This window comes from Daktulosphaira vitifoliae, unplaced genomic scaffold (genome assembly GCF_025091365.1).
Source record: "Daktulosphaira vitifoliae isolate Bord-2020 unplaced genomic scaffold, ASM2509136v1 Scaffold_1, whole genome shotgun sequence".
Lineage (NCBI taxonomy): Eukaryota > Metazoa > Arthropoda > Insecta > Hemiptera > Phylloxeridae > Daktulosphaira > Daktulosphaira vitifoliae.
In genome coordinates, this window is record NW_026099572.1 from 71,196,593 (window position 1) to 71,218,316 (window position 21,724).

The 21,724-nt window shown below is 22.8% G+C and overlaps 1 protein-coding gene and 1 long non-coding RNA gene across 5 annotated transcripts in view; one reads left to right on the plus strand and one right to left on the minus strand.

The window, feature by feature from the left end:
• Nucleotides 1-2,893: 2,893 nt before the first annotated feature.
• Nucleotides 2,894-21,724, minus strand: part of LOC126893686 (uncharacterized) — a 34,299-nt gene continuing 15,468 nt past the window's right edge. The window contains exons 1-3 of one of the 4 annotated variants that reach the window (XM_050664100.1): nucleotides 15,478-15,524; nucleotides 7,824-8,174; nucleotides 2,894-3,543 (exon numbers count right to left, since the gene is read on the minus strand). In XM_050664100.1, coding sequence (XP_050520057.1) covers nucleotides 3,264-3,543; nucleotides 7,824-8,113 — 570 coding nt within the window. In that variant the 5' untranslated portion in view covers nucleotides 8,114-8,174; nucleotides 15,478-15,524 and the 3' untranslated portion in view covers nucleotides 2,894-3,263. Of the gene's footprint in view, nucleotides 3,544-5,243; nucleotides 5,357-7,823; nucleotides 8,175-15,477; nucleotides 15,525-21,724 lie in introns of those variants that run through there. The other 3 variants (XM_050664101.1, XM_050664102.1, XM_050664099.1) reach the window with 3 other exon arrangements.
• The window catches only part of LOC126893688 (uncharacterized), a 21,052-nt gene continuing 15,417 nt past the window's right edge, over nucleotides 16,090-21,724 (plus strand). Inside the window, exons 1-2 of the long non-coding RNA XR_007701254.1 lie at nucleotides 16,090-16,213; nucleotides 16,283-16,370. This is a non-coding gene — a long non-coding RNA (uncharacterized LOC126893688). The remainder of the gene's footprint in view (nucleotides 16,214-16,282; nucleotides 16,371-21,724) is intronic.

Genomic DNA, 21,724 nt, shown 5'->3' on the forward strand with positions numbered 1-21,724 from the left:
AAAAAAAAAATTGTTTTCAAATTATTACTGATTTGATTTTTAATATGTTAAAAATATGCAGTCAGGAAATTTTATAATTACTATTGTATAGTAAATTTATCAGAGTAACTCAATATTTTTTTGCATTTTTATCGAAATAGATAACTTAAATAGAAATAATAGTAATCATTTCATAGTATCTTTTGGTGTTTAAGAAGATACTACAATTAAAATATGAACTGAATTAATTTTAATGTTTTACTTTAACTAAAATAACCAATAAATAGATACGAATTGTAGTAATTTGACGTATTGTTGAAAAAAGTAGGTCAAGTTAGAGCAGAGAAAATATATGATAGTCACAAAAAAATATCTTCTCAGCTTTGCATCGAAGCGAAAACTTAATATAAAGTAAAATAATTTTAATACGAATAAGAAATTTCTTCTTGCAAGGGGCGACTAATGTGATGGGATCCTTGATCTTTATTGAAGTTATTGAATCTAAATGTGATAAAAATCAAACGAGTTAAAAATGTATACTAACTTAAAAAGAATTAAGAATTTTAACACAAAAATAGCAAATTTTTGAATACGGTAGTCATTTTTACCGTGAAGACAAATCCAGAGGTTTTAATTTTACGGGGAACGAGGGAATTTTTTTCAATTTTTGAGGGTAATGTCTTCGATNAACTTTTTTTTGTAAATTAAATATTTTTTGAGAAAATTAAAAAAGCTCATATTTTTGAACTTTTGCGAGGCTGTAAAAAAAAATCTCAATTTCAATCAATGAGGACTATTAGTATGTCATTATACATATTTTAATTCAACTTTTAGAAAAAAAATTTTGATTGGGAATTTTTTCCGCAATTTTTCCTTTGTTGACTGGCCTAGATGTCAATTTTAGACTTGTAATTGAGTTAAAAGTTATGGTAATATATTCAATTTTTTTTACTTTAAACTTTCATAAATCTTTATAAAAAAATTTTCATCAACTTTAAAAAACCAAAAAAATAGGATAAAATTGAAAATTTGGACTGATTATTTTTAACATATTAAAAATCAAATCAGTAATAATTTGAAAACAAATTTTTTTTTTCTTTTAATTATTATTTTATATATAATTAGTAATAATATAAAAAATAAAGACAATGACATATTTAACCTATTTTTTAATCGTTTAAAGTTGATTTTTGTGAATGTTTATAATAAAAAACAATTTATTTATTTTACCAACTTTTAGAATAAAAAAATAAAAAAACACATCATAGTAAAATTAATACCTTCTCAGCTTCGCATCGAAGCTAAAAAACACATCATAGTAAAATTAATACCTTCTCAGCTTCGCATCGAAGCTAAAAATTATTTAATTAAGAAAATGACTGATTGGTGATAATTTTTGACCCATTATTTCTCAATTTACAACTATTTTAAAATATAGAGTGGAGGTGATGTGAGAATATATTATTTATAGAATTACGCATTATTATGTCGAGCTCTTCGTCCACTTTATATTGAAGTTATATTTATGTTATTAACATTTGAAATACTATTTCAAAAATTGTTTTTGATCGGTCATTTTTTTACTTATATCATTTTTATATTATTGTCTGGTTAAATATGTATGTTGTCATTGGACAAAGTAAAATTGAGACCAGTATAATATATAAAGGATGAATTAAATAAATATTATAATTTATGAATCGATAAATATATGCAATTATAATATATTTAAAAATGTCAACTTTATTTCAGCTTCAATGCGAAAATAAGATGGTATTAATTTTACTATAATTCAATTACTATGATGTTTATTATAATTTATTTTGTGTAGTTGCCACTTTTTCTCAAATCTCACCAAACTGATTTCTTTTAACGATGTGTCAAAATATCAATATTTAATTATTATATTAAAAAAAAAATTTTGACACTCATACAGTTTAAGAAATGAACATAAAACATATTTTTTAACAAATTAATGAAAGTCATTTGTAGCCAATATAAGCTAATACGTTATAAGGCATAAATTACAAAATAATAATAATAAATAAATAGATAAATAATAATTCATAAAATATATAAAATTAGAAAAAAGAACAAAAATTATTTTTTTAATTCATTTATTGTGGCTAATAATAAAAGAATTACCCTGTATACAACTTCATAAATTTTTATAACTTCTCCTTCAAAAGTTACATTACTAAATTATTAAATTATCAACTTCATATAAATTTAATATGAATTACTATATTAAGTATATATATACAATAGATCATTTGCGTCTAGTATTATTTAAAATTAAAACTATACTAAAAATATTAATTTCAAACTAAAAAATATTAAAAATATTAAACTCAAAAAGCCATAGACAATTTACTAAAAATCTACAAATTAATATCGGAAGGCTTCTTGTGATAGTGATTTTAATTAGTATGAAATATTATCTGTAGTTTTTCCCACTGTATCACGACCTTATTGTTCGAGGTTATTTTTATTTTGAAGATTATTCAGCATGTCTCAAAGAAATACTCTTATCATGTTTAAAATCCAACAACAAGATACTGAACCAAACTAATAAACCATTTCTATATAGTTGTTTTTTTTATAGAACATTAAATACTTCTATAAAATTTGACCGGTAAAAACTTGAATAAAAACACAATAAGTCATTTTAAACTATATTGTTCAAACAGTGTGAATCGTGATCATTTGTGAATAATAATTTTTACACTGATTTTTAGCTTATAAGTAATTTTTCGGAATTAAAACTTATGTCTAGAAAAATAGAGTACAATATGAAAAGACTCATTTACATAATTAAAAGAACATTAAGGATGGTATTATTAAAAAGACATGCTAATAATATTTAAAAAATGTAAACATTTATTAACATATTTACACTATAACTACCCTTTAATAAAATAAAATAATTATTTTTGAAATGTTTTTTTTGGCTTATTTTTGAAATGTCCTTGATTATTTATTTTATTTATTAAGTTATTATTATGAAATAATCAATTATATTTTTAAATATATCGTTAAAGTAATGAACTAAATATCAAACATATTTTTACTCATTATTAAAACATTTAATGAAAATTGATATGAATATTTTTTTTGTTTTTTTTTCAAAACAATTGATAAAATGTTATAATTCATTTGATTTTGCCAAAATTAATTTTCTTTTTTAATTTCTCTAAGTTCTTAAGCTTAATTATATCAGATTTGATGACGAATTTATGATGTGATCGCTGTGGCGGCTTATCCATAGCGATCTGAGGTCTATGTCATTCAAATAGTAGTAAGTCTTCTTCGGAATTTTTCTCTGATATCAGCAGTGTTTTGCATAACTTCTGATCAAGTCTCAAGTCAACAAACGAATTACATGATTCCATATGGTGTTCATTTTCAAATAAATCGCATGTTTTATTTTCAAACAATCCAACTGAAGTGTTTTGAAAATCTCGAGGCTTGGTCGGACTTAATAAAGTCACCATATCACCATCTATTATTTCTGAATCAAAAAGATCATTTCCTTGAATCTCGGCATAAGTAGCAGCTCCAAATCTACAGTAATTAGTAATTTTTTACTTATAATGTACTAAAATGCAATAAATCCAACTTTTTGATATTAGTGCAAATAAAAAGTTATTATATTGGATATAATATTATAAAATGAAAGTACAAATATTTTTTAAATTATTTATGTAATTTCATACTGTGATTCTTAATCAAGCCAGGCGTTATTTGCATGATAGTAATTATTATTATTAATTAGTAATGTATGGTAATAATTATTATAAATTAATTACTAATGAAATATTTTTTGTTTAATCATGTTTCCATTAAGTTATCTTAGTAATTAACTTTTAATGATGAATGAAGGAACTGTATAAAAGTATCAAAATTTAGATAGAATTGAAACCTAAAAATAACATTGTTTATGTTGAAATATAATTTCCTGATGAATTTTATAATCTTATTACTGAAACAAAATTAAATCGAAGTGTTAGCTTGAGATTATACGGCAGAGTATACTGAAAAAAGTTATTATTTTATGAAATTAATGTTAGTGTTTGTACGCAGGCATTGACATAATCTCATTTTAAAAATCAAAATCGACATTAGATGATGACACTAATGGTTATTATAAAATTACATTTTATAATTTATATTATAACATGAAATGTATAATGTAACACATCAGACATGAAAAATTTGTAATTTTATAAGACAGGAACTGCAATAATCTCAAGAAAATTAATAACATTGATATTCGTGTCACCCAAACATGTAATATCAAATTTTTTAGCCTTCAATTTTCAGTATTGAAACATAATTTGACTTAATGTTATGGAAAACAAAAAATTTTTAAATTAAAATCACATTTCTAAGAATTTCTAAGAAAATATCTCAATTTCATATTCTACAATATAATTAATAGCATTTTTAAAACATATTAAAAATTAAAAAAAATAAACAACACATATTTAATATAAAAATGTATAGTTTACTTTCGTTTTTCGAATTTATATTTATTTAGTTATGTTCCGCAGCGTTATTATACAAAATATTATCTCTAGTTATTAAAAATAGGTAAGTCGGAAATATATTCAATTACTCTAACTCTTATTATAAAGCTAGCTTTCTTTTCTTTTCTTGTTTTGTCAGAAGGAATATGAAATTCCCGGAATTTCTTATATTAGTTTAGTTGAGTGTTCATATTATGTCAAGTACTTGCTTGTTATTATTATTTTTAATTGTAAAAATGTAACATATGAGTTTTAGTATAAGTAATTTTAAAAAAAAATTAATAAAGAAACAATATTAATGTGTCATATAACTACCATTAAAAATACTTGACAAATTTTACTATTTTCATCATTTTATATGTTAATGACAAATAATAATTCCATATAAAAATACAGGAAATTATACTGTTTTCTCTAAAGTTGTTACTTTTTTTATACCTATTATTAATTACATTATATGTTTAAAGATAAATATCGATCAGTTATTTTTATGTAAATATACGTCTTCATCTATATTAATACTAGGATTATTCTATAAACTTGGATTGTATGATCTATATCCTGTTTGAAGCGGATGATATTCTAACATTACAAAATCAGTATAATTAGTTAAATACTATTAGTAAGATTAGAAATTGATAACCTTTATAAAGCTGGAGTAATTCTTATCCTGCATTTACCATGAGGTTTAAAATAATTAAAATCTAGGTGAGTGTATAAATAATGTAAACTTACATATAGATGATGTCATAGATCATTTTAACAATAGCTGTAAAATAATCAAAAAGGAACACATGTAGTTTTTATACTGATAACTTTTAGCTTTCTTAAAGTGATTTTTTTGCTCTTATCGGGTAAATTAATCCTATTAAAATTATTTACATCAATTTAAAAGGTATTTAAAATTAAAATTTAATATTTTTTAAATAAAAAACTTACTTAATAGACAAGTAAAATTTTTGGCTACTATGTTATAGTATTTTTATATAAATATAAATATTTCAAAACTCATTTTTAAACTACTTGGATAAAAATAGTCCACATAGCATAAAAACGAGAATAATTGAATTGAAAGTAATCTATTTGAAGTCAATATCGATAAACTTTTACTTAATATATATTTATAACAAATATATAAAAACTATATATATACAAAACGGCGTTTTGTATAGGCAAAATAGATACAAAACTGTGTTGAAGACTATAGTGTTGTTTTAACTTATTAATTTTCAATATTCAATTATAAAATAATAATATTTATAGGATTAAAACGAATTTTTAACGCTACAATAAGGTATTTAAAGTTTATTAAAAATAATAAAATTACGTCACTTAATTCATGTTAAATACTTAAGATTAGTTTATTAGAATTGTAATTTAAAAAACTCGTATAGGTTTTTAGTAATATTTTAATTCTTATGATTTTAATATAGAAATATCATAGCCTATTGGTTTGTGGAAGTGTTTTATTTATGCTAAACTATATAAAGATAAATGAATAATTGTAGTTTCTAGTTACAAAAGTGAATGATTCGATAAACTGGTGATTAAAATTTTACGTATAAACGTTTAGCTGTGGCATTTTAATTTATTAATTATAATTGAAATTGTGATTTTTTCAATGTTATAATAGAATAGCATAAAATCAATAAAGGTAGGTAAACACTATATAATAGTAGAATAAGAAAAGTTCAACAAAATTCCTCCATGAATATTTTGAATGCAAAATTAAAATGAATATTTAAATTTTTAACACAAACTTCATTCATAAAAACAATTCCACAATAACATAATTGTTAAATGATATTTTTACCTTTCTCTCCATTTAAAACTTTTTAGTTGCTTCTGTAATTATGTAGACTCAATAACTTTTCACAGGTTCTTATCAAATTCTTAATATTTAAATAAATTATCAGATTATGCACTATAAATATACATTAGTACGCGCTATTTCCTCCTACTATACGTATTGAAATGTTTGTAACTCATTAATTACTTATTCTATAATTGTTATTGACCCACCAAATTTTTTTATTAGAAACTGGATAAAAAATAGATATTTAAAATTTTGAAAAAATAAAATTTATTATTATTATTAAAAACAAATAATAAAAAATATGATTTTAATGTAGTGAGAATGTATAAATTATTTAAAAAATAAGCAACCTAAAATATTTAGTAAATCAAAAGTTTTTAGATTTAACAAAACATCTACTCTGTATATGACCGAAATATTATAAGGTAAAATCATTTACTAAAAAGATATATTTTTATGGCTCATTTTCTTTTTGGTTTTTTAACTAAAAGCTTACATTAAAAAAAAAATGTATGTGATTTTCTAAACTAAAATAACTTTTTAAAAATAACGATTTTCTATGTAAATTGGCGTTATTGATCTCAATTAAAACCATTAAGAGTTATTATTTTATAGTGATTTTCAAATATGTGCATTTCTTCGAATTTAGAGGCATACAAAGTTAGGAATTTTATAAAAATATATGTGTTCTAGGTGCATTATTTCTGCCGGGGGACCTAATTTCAAAAAAATTTTAATTTTCTAGTTATATATCTGTTTAATACACTATAGAAATTTGAAGTTTGAGAAAAAAGGGTAATATGTTAAATATAGCATTAGAAAATCAGTAAAAAACAGCTTTGAAAAAAAATAACTTAATGTAAATTTTTTTTTGTTTTCAAACCATGTTTTTGTAATTATTTTTCATATTATTATACATGTAATTATGTATTACAATACATTACAATTATTATATATGTTATATTTTTTTAATTCATTATTATAGTTGCAAAATAAAAAGTTAATTAAATAAATTATTATGATAATATCACAAAATATTTTAATGAATAATTTATTTATTCTAGTATTTAGAGTATTATGTCTTAATAAATATTAGTTTCTAACTTTGACCCCTATCAGAAAAAACTGTAATTACTATTTAATTGTGGATTTATTAAATATATGGTAACAACTTCACATTAAATTTATAAAAATAGTTTCTATAAGGTTTTTGTTTTATATACAAAAAAAAAATATGTAATAAGTTTAGTTTTCAACAAACAAAATTAAATTATTATCTTTACATAATACTTTACATGTATTATACTTTATTATCAATAGATACTTATGAATAAATTTTCCGTAAATGTTTTAAAATATGTTATTCAGATATTTTACTTGGATCAACTGTAACTTAATCCCTATGTTTTTTTATGACATTTTTTTTTTTATTTGGCTATATCCAATGGTTTTATCAGCAATTTAATGAATTATTTAAAGGTTAGAATTTGGATTTTTACTTTTTGTGGTGTGACGTATCAGTGAAACAGTGAACGCATGTCATAATTAGTAAAATAAATGCAAAGTTCAAGAAACATGTAACAGCAATAATGACAAGTACTTCGTTGGTTGTATAACACATACTGACAGGTGTCGCTTGTAAATGACTTTTCGTGGTCGTCACGTTGGTATATGGTAATAAATGCATAGCACTTTGCTGGGTTTCATCAATTCGCAATTGACCGGGTGGTGGCATTTTATGATGGTTTCTGTAGTGTCGCACTACGTGTCCATCAACACCGCTGTTCATTACCCTCAGTGTACATTCATTGTTTTTTAAGAGCTTGACAGTTCGACAAATTATTTTGAACCTATAAAATCCCAAATATCAATTAAATCAAACAAATACTATTTAATATTTGATTACTCCTTTTGAATTAAAAAAATAAGAAATTTCACTATGACGTTATAGCATTTAGTGTAAATGAATAATTGGACACTTCTGCATAATACCAAAGTAAAATTAATTTTTTAATCATTTTTCTTATAGTAATATTACAATAGAATTATATTAAATAACATGGAGGTTATTCACTTCTTTATCTAAATTTTAAATAAGTAATTTTATTCTTTATCTAAATTTTAAAGTTACAGCCAATAGTGATCTCTATTAATATGGCACCACAGGCAATTGCACAATATATTCATAATATTAATTTATAAAAAAATTATATAAACAATTTTATATGATGAAAAAATTAATAAATATTTAATAATAGAATACTATTTATTTACAATTTTTCTAACTTTACGAGATCCAAGAATTTTTTATTATTAAAACACAAAATAAAAAATTTAAACACAAGCTTATTACTATAAGACGTTTCGATTTAATCTCAACAGTTAAAGTTTTACCATTATTTTAGAAAAATAACTTCTAGTAAACAATATTTTAAATATTAAAAATAAAAAAATTTATTGAAGAGAAAAATGTAGACATTTTAATTATTGCTTTAAGTGTTTAATATTTTCTCTAAACTAATATTATAGCTACAAAAACAAAAAATAATGAAAATACTACAAAAGGCCAAAAAAATATCTACGATTGATTTTGACAAAATATTATTTTCATTTTTAAGAAACACAATTACTAGTGATAGTACACATACAATACATACATTAAAATTTTATTAAATATTTATTATATTCTAAAGTATATATTAAATAAGTTTAAAATCATTATAAACCATTATAAAATGGATGAATTTTATATTTTCATAACTGTTAGGTTATTTTTTTTAATTAAGTGTTTCAAATTTGTTCATGAGGCAAATAAATTTCAAGAAGAATTAGAATTGTATTTTATTTATAGAGCTTTATATCAATCAACCCATAATACACGAATTTTAAAATTTATTGAATTTTGTTTAATTATGTTTAAATCTACGGGATGCTAGATCATTAAACACTCTTGTATGACATATATTTTTTAAAATGATTATGGCTCTGTGGGATTTGCTCAGTTGGATATTAGTCTATTGTTGGTTAATGAAAATTTCAACAAAAGTTTGAACTAGTACTGTCAAGTACAAAAAAAAATATTGTGAAGGCTGACGGTTTTATTAATTTAAAGGCCCAGAGACCTTATAAATCACTCTGTAGACCTTTATTCAAGATCTACAAAATTATCGTTTTATTGTAAACCACTGAATTACTCACAACAAAAAGTACAATATTGAATAAAAAATTGTAATTACAAAATTTTCTATTCTATAAGTTAAATAAATATGTATGTTACCATTTCAGAAAATTAAGTGACGTCACTATACATTATAAGGAATGATCCTAAAACGTAATTAATAGCTAATAAATCATAATACATCTAGAAGGTATCATTTCAATTTTTATTTAAATATTATTCAGAATTAGCTTACATTAAAGTTTAGAGTCTATGCTAATCTTAGTTATTTTTAGTGATTGAATTTACTAGGTATATTAATAAGAGCAATTCTTATCTCTTTGACATATTCAATAATGTGACTAAATTGAATTATGAAGCTTCAGTAAATTCTGTTGACCTGTCACTAGGTCACCTGTATGATTTTGTTGCAGTGTTCACAGAACGCCAGTTACTAAGCTTTTGGTTAGATAAACAAAATTAANTTCACAGAACGCCAGTTACTAAGCTTTTGGTTAGATAAACAGAATTAATATTTTAACTTATTTTCTATTATTTTTGTCGTTCTTTTTAATAAGATTACGTTTATTATTCAATTAAGGGTTTTTATTTTCTTTTAAATGTGTAAAAAATAAAGTGACGTACCTATATATTATAAAGAATAATCCTAAAACGTAATTAATAGCTTATAAATCAAGAAATTAATGCAACTAAAAAAAATCAAACATTTTTTTCCAACAATGTATTTATTTGAGAGTAATCCAGTGTATATAATAAATCGATCATTCTGTAAACTCTTTACTAAACAAAAGGTGGTGAATTCGTCTTTACTAGATTCTTAATAAAAATTCAAGTAACTTTGAAAAATGATAATATCAAAACCTACAGTAGTTTTCCTGAATATAAATATTAATTATTAAAACACAAACATATTAGTTCCAAATTTTTACAAATTTGTTTTAAAGACGAAATAAATAATAATAAAAAAGTACAAAAATAGAAATTAAAAAAAGGTTTTAAGCTAATTAGAAGAAAAAACATTAAATCTAATAAAAAAAAAAATAATTAATACTATAGCCACTCTTAAAAACAAAATAGTAATAAAACATTTACTGCTATCAACCTATTTCAAGATTTAATTTAATTTACCAGTTAATGTGTTTTTTCTAATTCTTTTCTCTTAAATAATTACTATCAAGGTTCCACCATAAATTATTACTGATTAAAAATATTAAAGAAACATCTCAAGATTGTAAATTTTTGTTGCTTTATAATTGAATATATTTAAAATAAACATATCATAATTTTTTTAACCTAAAAGCACATGAAATATATTTTTGATAAAATATTGGATTATATAATGTGAATTATAATGTTATAACCTTATTTCTCATCATGCGTGATGTGTTCTAAGACTTGATCATAATATTTTATCTTTCAACAATAAATTAAGTATACAAGGTGTTTAGATGTACATAAACTGCTTAATACAGGTTTTCAGCAAGTAAGCATTGTTCAGCATTGTTACAAACAATGAGAACAATAGAAATCCGTTTCCTTACTTACTGAACACCCTATATAATCTAACCTCAAGTACAATTTAACATAGTATGTATATATTTAATACGACGAATAATTATGAAATCACATAATATTAATTTATATTTTTACAGAATACTCATAAAAAATTCATTGACTAATTTAAGTTTAAGTTTAATTTGAACTATAATTTAAACGATATTTTTGATATCTATTTTAACTTTCTTTAAAATTTCTATTATAAAGTTTTATCATTAACTTAAAAGTTATGGTTGGTTGCTAAAACTAAAAATAATTCATATAATTAAGCCAAAATAAATTGTTTAGAAACTGTTAACCTACAACTTATAAGTAAAATAATAAGAACTTGTAAGTCTAGAAGCTTTTTAAAATGGTACATTTACAGTAAATTACAATAGCTAGAGATGTAACTGAGCCTGTGTAAAGCTGTAATAACGGTTGAAGCATGAATAAGACTTTAAAAAGTTCATATAGCCTAAGTGTATATAAAAGTAGATTTCCCCGTTGTAACGTACCTCAAACAATTCCATAAACGCCTAGTCATTTAAATTTAACTTAAAATGAACTTTATAGTATTTACTGCAACTATAAATGGTCATGGCTTAAAAGCTCTAGAACAAAACAAAAACAACGACATACAACATAATATAGCGAGTGATCCCTGTAAGGAGTTAAGTTAAGAAAAAACTTAAATAATTAAATTTTTTTCAATTAAATAGTAAAAAAAAAACAACTACAAGGCATTTCAAAAGTCAAATAACAAGTGTATAGTGTGTTAGAATAAGACCATGTTGTTATATTTTACTTTTTCCGTGTCACTACGATACTAAAGTTGTATGGTGAATTGTATACATTTGCTTTACTCGAAGGAAACGAAATTTATTACCAGATTTGTCCCTTTTACAACTTTTAAATGAACCATACTTTTTGACCAGAAAATAACATATTACGTATGACTTATCTTATTTTTTCAGAAAAAACGGCTACATAACTTTTTTAATATTAATTATTTTTAATTTAATATAACGTTTTAAGGTTATATAAGTATTCACATACGTTCATTCGTGTGTATGATAGTACAGATATTTGTATTTTATAATTATAATTGAGGTTTTTTTTTTACAAATTTAATATATAGTTATAAAAAACCTTAAATTATTATGAATTGTTATACATGTACATTGCAATTGGTATGAAAGAGCACATGTACCATAAACGTACCATTAAAAAGTCATTACTTTACATTTACAAAAAATGTAATTTGCAGAAAATAAATGGAAAGATATTTTTTTCAAACTTATCAAAAATTACTTAAATTAGGGTATATATGGTTTTTCTTTGACTTCTAAAAAGTTAAAAACATATTCTTAAACATTATGTTTTATTTATTCCTTGGCTGTATTTTAAAATGAGAGTAATATATAAGAACAAACTATATTTTGTACTAAGACGACTGTAGAATGAAGATAACATAACGATACTATATTTATTTTATTCCGTACCCTTTAATTCGTTGAAGACAAAGACAATATATACTTTTTGATTATTGCTCAACTGTACGAGAAAAAGGCAATAGCCGTAAATATCAGAAGTGCTTCAGAAGTGAAAACTATGAAATGCACAAAACACAAAAAAAAAAATACAACTTTTTAAACCTTAAAAGGTAAACGCTTTAAGGAAAGAGATAAGGAAATACCCATTACAACAGATGCTTGCTTTTCAGATTTTAAGTCAATTGATATAATTTATAAATACATCATATATTTTCTAGGTAAAAACGTCGAAGATAAAAATGACCCTTGGAAATAATATTCATATATAAAAATATTTTAATGCAAATATTCCGTATAATATACTACAGTTCATTGATATATGGGCCAAATATATCCATTTAACTTAAAAATAATTTTTCTATATTAAATATTTTAATAAAATAGCATTATTTTGATAATTGTATTCCGGGACGAATATAGACTTTTGCGAATTCGGGGCATATTTTTGGGGGTCTATGCAAGAAAACATGAATGCATTAAAACGGGCATCAAAAATATTAGATTCCAGTTTTCTATATTTTGGGCACTGGCACAATGAGGGGAGCTGAACCGATCTTTACAATCCCAATAGTTTCATTCTATTGATATTAATGACTATGTGTTCATACGTCCCGAAAATTAAAATTATAGTATATATTTTTCATTTATTTAAGTCCTATATAGTTAATCATTCGTGAGCCTACAGCAGTAGGCACGAAAATAAAAGAAACAGACATTATTGTAAGGCTCTAGAGCAATTGTCCTAAAACCTTCCGTCATATCCGGCCCTAATTATATTTATAATCTAGATGGAAATGTGTTATAATTTAATTATAAGTAGATTTAAAGCTAATTAAAATCTGTTTATTACAAACAATAATTTTATTGGATTAAAATAAATGCAAGCAAATTTAATTTAATGAATGTTTATTTATTTTTTTTTAAGAAAAATATTATATTGAATATGAAGTTGAAACATATTAAATTCTTATAAATTTTAGGATAACTAAAATCAAGAAAAAAAGAATTTTATAAGCTTTTTCTGTTTTAATCTTACTCATCTATAGATATGTGGCTTATAATCTTATTTTATCCTCACATCATAATTTTTACTATTAATATGATTGGACCTATTTTTACTGAATTTTCTTTGAACCTTCAATTTTTATGGGATGAACTATTTAAATTTTTAAATAGCATATTACTATACATAAAAAATGACTAAAATTAAATTTAGCTTCGTTTCATGTCTTAATTAGACATAAATATTAGAGAATAAGTTTTTCTTCAAGTGATTTAAAGTACTTTTATTTCTTTATAACTCAATAACATTAAAGTAATTTTTGCTGTGAAAAAAACGTATTATAAAATTTTATCACTAAGGTTATGGTAATTACACATTTTATATGTGCTTTGAAGTCAATGTTTACTATTATAAGTTAAGTGATCTATGACGCTAAATAAATATCAAAACATTTTATGAACTTGCTATTTTTTTTGGTGAATAGTAACTGAATCAACATTAACAATTTTTTTTATTATTACTTTATAATGTCGTTAGATAAAAATTATAATTTTAAAAGTATGAGCTGATACTAATTTAAATAAACTATAGTATTTGGATTCCTTTATTGTATATTTAACCCATTTTTAAGCAAACCCTTATATTTTAAATATATAAAAACAATCAATTTCATTGCAAGAAATGATTTTTAAATACAGACAGATAATGTTGAATTAATGATGCATAAAATATTCGCGAATGTCTAGTACAATTCCAAAAAATGTGTAACTTAACTATAAAAACTAATTCAACAAATAGTGTAGTTTTCTAAATAATCTTTAAAATTATAAAAAAAAGATACTATCAGCTAATGTAACAATTCATATATAAAAAATAAGTCAAAGTGGCTTGAAAAAAATTATTAAACCCTACGGTGTTGCTAGTGATGCATTTTTGCATCACTCAGCCCAAAGATCTTGTAACTTAAAATTCAAAATTGTGATTAAGCTTTAATAATATTAAGGGAAATATATTTTAACAGTTTAAAAACCTAAAGAAAATTAATTATATATTTATTAAAAATTATGTAAAATATGATAAGATGATATTTTATCAAATTAATAAAAATGAAAATAAAAACCCTTAATTGAATAATAAACGTAATCTTATTAAAAAGAACGACAAAAATAATAGAAAATAAGTTAAAATATTAATTTTGTTTATCTAACCAAAAGCTTAGTAACTGGCGTTCTGTGAACACTGCAACAAAATCATACAGGTGACCTAGTGACAGGTCAACAGAATTTACTGAAGCTTCATAATTCAATTTAGTCACATTATTGAATATGTCAAAGAGATAAGAATTGCTCTTATTAATATACCTAGTAAATTCAATCACTAAAAATAACTAAGATTAGCATAGACTCTAAACTTTAATGTAAGCTAATTCTGAATAATATTTAAATAAAAATTGAAATGATACCTTCTAGATGTATTATGATTTATTAGCTATTAATTACGTTTTAGGATCATTCCTTATAATGTATAGTGACGTCACTTAATTTTTTGAAATGGTAACATACATATTTATTTAACTTATAAAACTTATTTAAATAAAAATTGAAATGATATACACAATACCCTTAAAAAAAAATAGTTGCGTGAAAATCTCAATTTATCAATGAATAATGATCCAAAAATTCTAACAACTCGATCAGGAACCATAACAGTTGCAATTTTCAGTCAATATATTAATAACATTCAATCAAAAAATTACATCACTTATTTCATTTACCATAAGCCTATTATATATTATTTCACATAAAAAAATAAAATTAATTAATTTCAATTGAAAATGAAATTTTTACGTGTATTTTTTTTAATTTTATCCCAATACAAACCTAATATTCTATTAGTTGAATGACTCTGAATGAAGTTTCACTTCGTCCGCGCGTACTCGTAACACGCACTCATTTTTATTTAAATAAAATTATTGTAATTGTAACTATAATATTATTTGCATTTAATTGTTCGAACACGTTCTGACAATATAATTTTATTAATACCCATTAGTTAAAAATATACGACTACTTGTCTTTATTTGTAATAAAATATAAATTTTTACAAGTATAAAAATAAAAGGCCTTCAATAAAAAAAAACTTTGCGATTATGATATTTATGTTTATTGTTATTATTAATTTTATCAATTGTGACCCAACAAATTTTATTTACAAAAGTTAAATTGTAATCAAATTTTTGCCAAAGTCTAAATTTGTTTTTAATTCAATTCTTTTTATAAACACTTCTAAACTTTAATGTTTAATTTAATAAAAGTAATTTTGTTAAATTTTTTGATTTTGAGTGAACCATAAATTTATCTATATAATTTTTAAAGTTAATAAAAAGGTTATTTTTTATTTGTTAAAACCAAAAATATCAGATCGAATACATAATTATTTATTTTCATAAAATGTTGTTTTTTATAGTGTTTTCTTATTTTTATTGATGATGAAGTTATTCTTATAAAATGCATTCCTGGATAGTTTTGAAGATATTAGTGAACACTTTATCCACTCAATTCATTATTTCTTTATTATAACTGTATTTTACGACGAAAGTTAACTTGAGAAGCTAAGGTACGAATTTCCTCTTATTTATTGTGCTTTTGTTTTTATTTAAGCAATACACACAATACCTTACTATAGTTGAGATCAAGAGCGATTTAAGAGGGAAGTCGAACATCTTCAAAATTCATTGTATCATCTTGGGTGAATATTGCGATTAAAACTGTGCGTAAGTCTGTTGTTATCTTTTAAAAAAAAATACTTTGTTGCCTTTAGTACAAAATTGATGATATTAAAGATTGAGTAATGAACGAAGAGGAATGTACAATATTGATTTATGGTTGACCATTATATTTTTTCAAAAGTAATAATAATTTATAGAATTTATTTATAACTTATTTAGTAGTATTTATTTCTCAATTTCCTTTCATCATCAATTATCATGTAATGCAAATTAATCTAGGATACATTAAAAAATATATTTTAAAGTTTAATTGTATAATAATAACTGATTCTAAAATCATTTAATTTATTTTCTTTTTAATTTTTTAGCTTCGATGCGAAGCTGAAAAGGTATTAATTTTACTATGATAATGTTTTTTTTTTGTATCTGTTACCACTTTTTCTCAGCTCTCACCGAACCGATTTCTTTCAACGATACGTCAAAAGATCACAAATTGTATCTAGTCGCAGATATTACCCTCAAAAATTGAAAAAATTTTCCTTGTTCCCCGTAAATGAGGGAAACCTTCAAAAAAATTACAATTTTTAAAATCGCTAATTTTAAAATTGTTTTGATTTGTGATCTTTTGACATATCGTTGAAAGAAATCCGTTCGGTGAGTGCTGAGAAAAAGTGGTAACATACACAAAAAAAAATACACACATCATAGTAAAACCAATACCTTCTCAGCTTCGCATCGAAGCTAAAATCGTAATTTTCGAAATTTTTTCAATTTTTTTTACATAAAATTGCCATAACTTTTTCAAAAATGAACAAATCAATATAATTTTTTTTATAGATGCTTGATGTCTTTACCTATCCTTTGGTATATTTTTTTTATAAATCTGACCCTTTATCTGACCACAGGGGGGATTCAAAATGACAACTTTTTCACAAAAAATTAACTTTTTCAACTTAACTTTTGAAAGTGTTCTGGAAAGTCTGACACTTTTATATATATCTTAAATTAAAGCTTATGTAATATACATTATTATGGAAAAAAAAATTCAGACTTTATTTTAATCTTCATAGTGAAAATGTCTACCGAATGCTATTTTTGTGTGAAAATTCTCGATTTTATTTTTTACATTTTTAACTTTATAATGCTATAACTTATTGAAAATAAGTTAAACATAATTTTTTTATGAGAAATAATATTTTTTAATAATCCCTTTTTCATTCGACATACTTTATCTTAATCAAGATATTAATAAGGAAATAGGAGATCATGTAGTTTTTGGAATAATCTACCAATTTTTTAAAATTAAACACTATCTAAAGATTTGCATCGAAGTGTTTTATACTTGATCCAACTATGCCATGTCACTACTGTGCCGCGACCCCCCTTTGCTGGGTTTTTATACGTGTATTTTATTAAAAGTAATAAATAATAATCAAACATATATCTAATATTTAAGATTTATTTTAAGTTAACATAGAACGTTAACTTGCATAAAATTAAAACTCACTGGAGGTTTAAAAGTACTTATTATACTGTGTACTTATTTTAAATGTTATACATAGTGTAGTTTTTAGTAATCTCGATAAATTATGATTTTATAAAATAATTAATGTTCATTTATTCAAAACATAAACAGTTAATATATTAGTTCAAAGTTAGGAGTTTCATAAATGAATTTTAAATTTGTAAGCATAGTATTAGAAACCCTTGGTCTAAAATTTATAGCAGTGATTTATTTACAACATTAACATTTGCATTTTATGTCATGGGAGTTTTGACAGACTACTTTCCCATAGAGTTCTATATCAGAGTTTCTAGTTTATGTTTTAATAATTTTAAAATAAGAAATGCCAAAGTAATGGTAACATTGGATAATACGAGATTTTACTACATATCATATCTACATAATATTTATATTTATTGTTTAAAATATTTTGATATTAAAACAAAGCAAAAAACTGGTTAAATTAATACTTGGTATTTTTCTTAGTTAAACACTGTCATTAAAAATCAAATAGTTGGCATAAAAATACTTTGTTTATATGAGTACAATTTTATAATAAACATTAACTAATTTCTAAGTAATAGCCAAAATAATAGTAAATCTTTATGCGATAAGTAAAGCTATATTGTGTAGAAAATTGTTACAATATTTATTAATTATTTGTGTGTGTGACAATATTTTTATAGTTATTTTTTTTTTCAACGACACAATTATATAAAAACCAGCACAATAATAGAGTAATAAATATTATGTTCAATTCCAACGGAATTTGACATATCATTTTAAAAAATACAGCAACTTTTTTAAACATCGTTTTAATAAAACAAAATTTCATTCGGGTCAAGTTATTTTAATAAATGCCAGTAGTCGAAATATTACTGTGTTTTAAATAATGAAACAATAGTATTTATACTTTTTTTATTTTTCGTAGGTAAATTAATTTTGAACTATATGATTACAGCTAAATATCTAAATAATTTAAGCAGATCGATGACTAAATTTTCAATTAAATGTTACATCTTGTACAAAATAAAAAGTTTTTTTATTTTAAGATTATTTGAAAACATTTTACTTTAATTTCCTTTTAAATTTGGTCTTAATGTTAATGCACCATAATTCTATAAATCCACTTGTTCTGATCATGCCTACATTAAATTATACTATTCCATATAAATTCAAAGCATTAAACAGTAGAATTTTATCATCCCCGATTGTTTTTCTGGTATTTTAATTAAAATATATCTTTACTATTTAAAACACGAATTATATAACTTCTATTCCATTTGGAAATAAAATAATTGCTTTAGAAATTTAAAATTACTAACATCATTTGATAATTATTAATTAATTATAGATTTATATTACAATTTTACCGTTATTTAAGTGATTTATTCGGTTGTCTATGTTATTAGTAAAAAATTTTATTAATCAATTTATTAAATATGTATTACCGAGTAAATAAATTTTATTTTTCATTATACATAGAGATTGAAATTTAACGTAGATAAATTTTATAACTTACATACATTTCCTTTAAAAGTTGCATAAAAAACGTTCTCATTTTAAATATGATATTAATTAGCACGAATAATTATATATTAATTCTCAAATATTAAATATCAATACTAAACAGTTAGTAATTAACAAAGTAATTCACAACTTTCTTGTACAGTTAACTATATAAGACAATTGCGAAAATAGTCAGAATTAATTTATTATTACCCATTGTTTTTTAATATTTGAGGTTGTTAAATAATAATATATAGTTTTAATTTACAGAATAAGTTGGAGTATAACTGACGTGTGCATGTTCTGTAGTTAATGAATAAAAAAAAATGTTTTTAGATGCTAAAAAATATTTTAATGAACTCTCAAGTGTGTTCTTCAGCTTTAGTTTACACATTTAAGACGTTATAACTTGAATAGGTGCTACATTTCATTTTTGGAGTCCTTTTTTCTTTGTTTAAGGAATCTTTTCTAACAAAATAATGAAACGATGAAAAAAAGTTTATCAACTTAGTACATTTTCTGAATAAATTTAATAACAATTATTTTTTGTTAAAAACTAAAATATTATTATTATTATTATTATTACTACAATTATCTATAGAATTTGGTTAAACTAGGAAAAAAACATTTTTTTAAATAATGAACTTGTCGATGAGGTCAATTACCACATTAAATACAAGTTAATAACTTGTATACGTCGAGATCTCTCCTTAAAGTAATTTTGAGTACATCACTGTATGTAATATTTGTAAAATACAATACTTATTCTATTAGTAATAAAATAAAAATGCAGATCGATTTTCTGAGATGATTTATGTTTGGAAATTTTAAAATACATTTGCTATAATTTTCGTGGTGATATTTAAAACGTCTAGTTTTATAAAATAAATGAAAATCAATCAACAAAAATATTCGAAGTTTGGATTTTAAGTTACGTAAAGTATTGTCCTTCTTCTCTTCTGCGATATTTTATAATGTAAATGCTTGTCATATATTATAGTGCATAATATGTACTATGTTTATACCTTTACATAATAAATATATGAACTGATGTATTTTATTTCTCAAGAATTAATTATTAAAAATTATCATCTTTAGATACAATAAACGTATAATAGAATCATCACTACTACAGTATGCCTAATAAATTTATTACTTATAAAAATATAAATATATATTCATTGAATATATAAACATAATTGTGTGACATGATTCCTATAGAAATTCTACTTTTACATGTTGAAATATTTATTATTTTTCTTCAATGACTTTAGATTTGAGTATAACTATTTTAATTGAATTATATATTTACAAACAAATGTTTATGCAACGTATTATTATTGCTACTAAATTTTATCTTTAATAAATAATGTCTATTAATAGATGCATACTCTTATATTCCACATAAATATACTATTATATATTATTGAAAACCCAGAGTGGAAAATTTGTCATTAGACTTTCGACCCTACATAGATGATTTAGTAAGTAAAGCTTTACATTCCATAGGTTTATAAGAAGACGACACTCGGCCAATTTCAAATCGTCGGGCTATCTTCATGCACTTTATAGTACTTAGGCACGTTCTATTTTGGAGTTCAGTGTTATAGTCAGGACATCACACGCTACACGTGATAAACAACGTATTAATTGAGTTCAAAATCTTAGTAGTTTTACAAAACACTGTTAATATACTTAATCCTAATCGTGACTACATTAATATTAATAAATTTTTAATGTTTAAATCACAAAGGGCAAAGACATTAGTTAAATGACTTAGTACACGATTTATTTGAGGATTGCTAGAAGACCAAATTGATGCATCCTGTTTGTTAGAACAACTCAATATCCTTGTTCCAAGTAAAACTTGCTTCATAGAATTTTTTAGTTTACTTATATATAGGAATAAATGTTTAAAAAAAACGGTAGCACAGTGGGGTCACGGCATAGTGGAGACATTGCATAGTTGGATCCAGTATAGTTTTAATCTGAAAGTGATTAAAATCACTATCATAAGAAACGCTTCGATGCAAATCTGTAGATAGTGTTTAATTTTAAAAAATTGATGGATAATTGCAAAATCAACATCAACTTCTATTAAAATAAAATACAAAACCCATAATTTTAATACAAAAATAGCATATTTTTGAATACGGCAGTCATTTGCGTATAGAAGATAGGTCGTCGGGACAAATTTTTTTTTTTCATTTTGTAGTACATAAAATAAGCTTTAATTTTATATATGTTTAAAGGACGCAGTATTTCCGGAACATTTTCAAAAATTAAGTTGAAAAAGTTATTGTTTGTAAAAAAGTTACTATTTTAAATCCCCCCAGTGAACAGAATAAGTGGTAGATTTTCAAAAAAAATTATATCAAATGAAAGG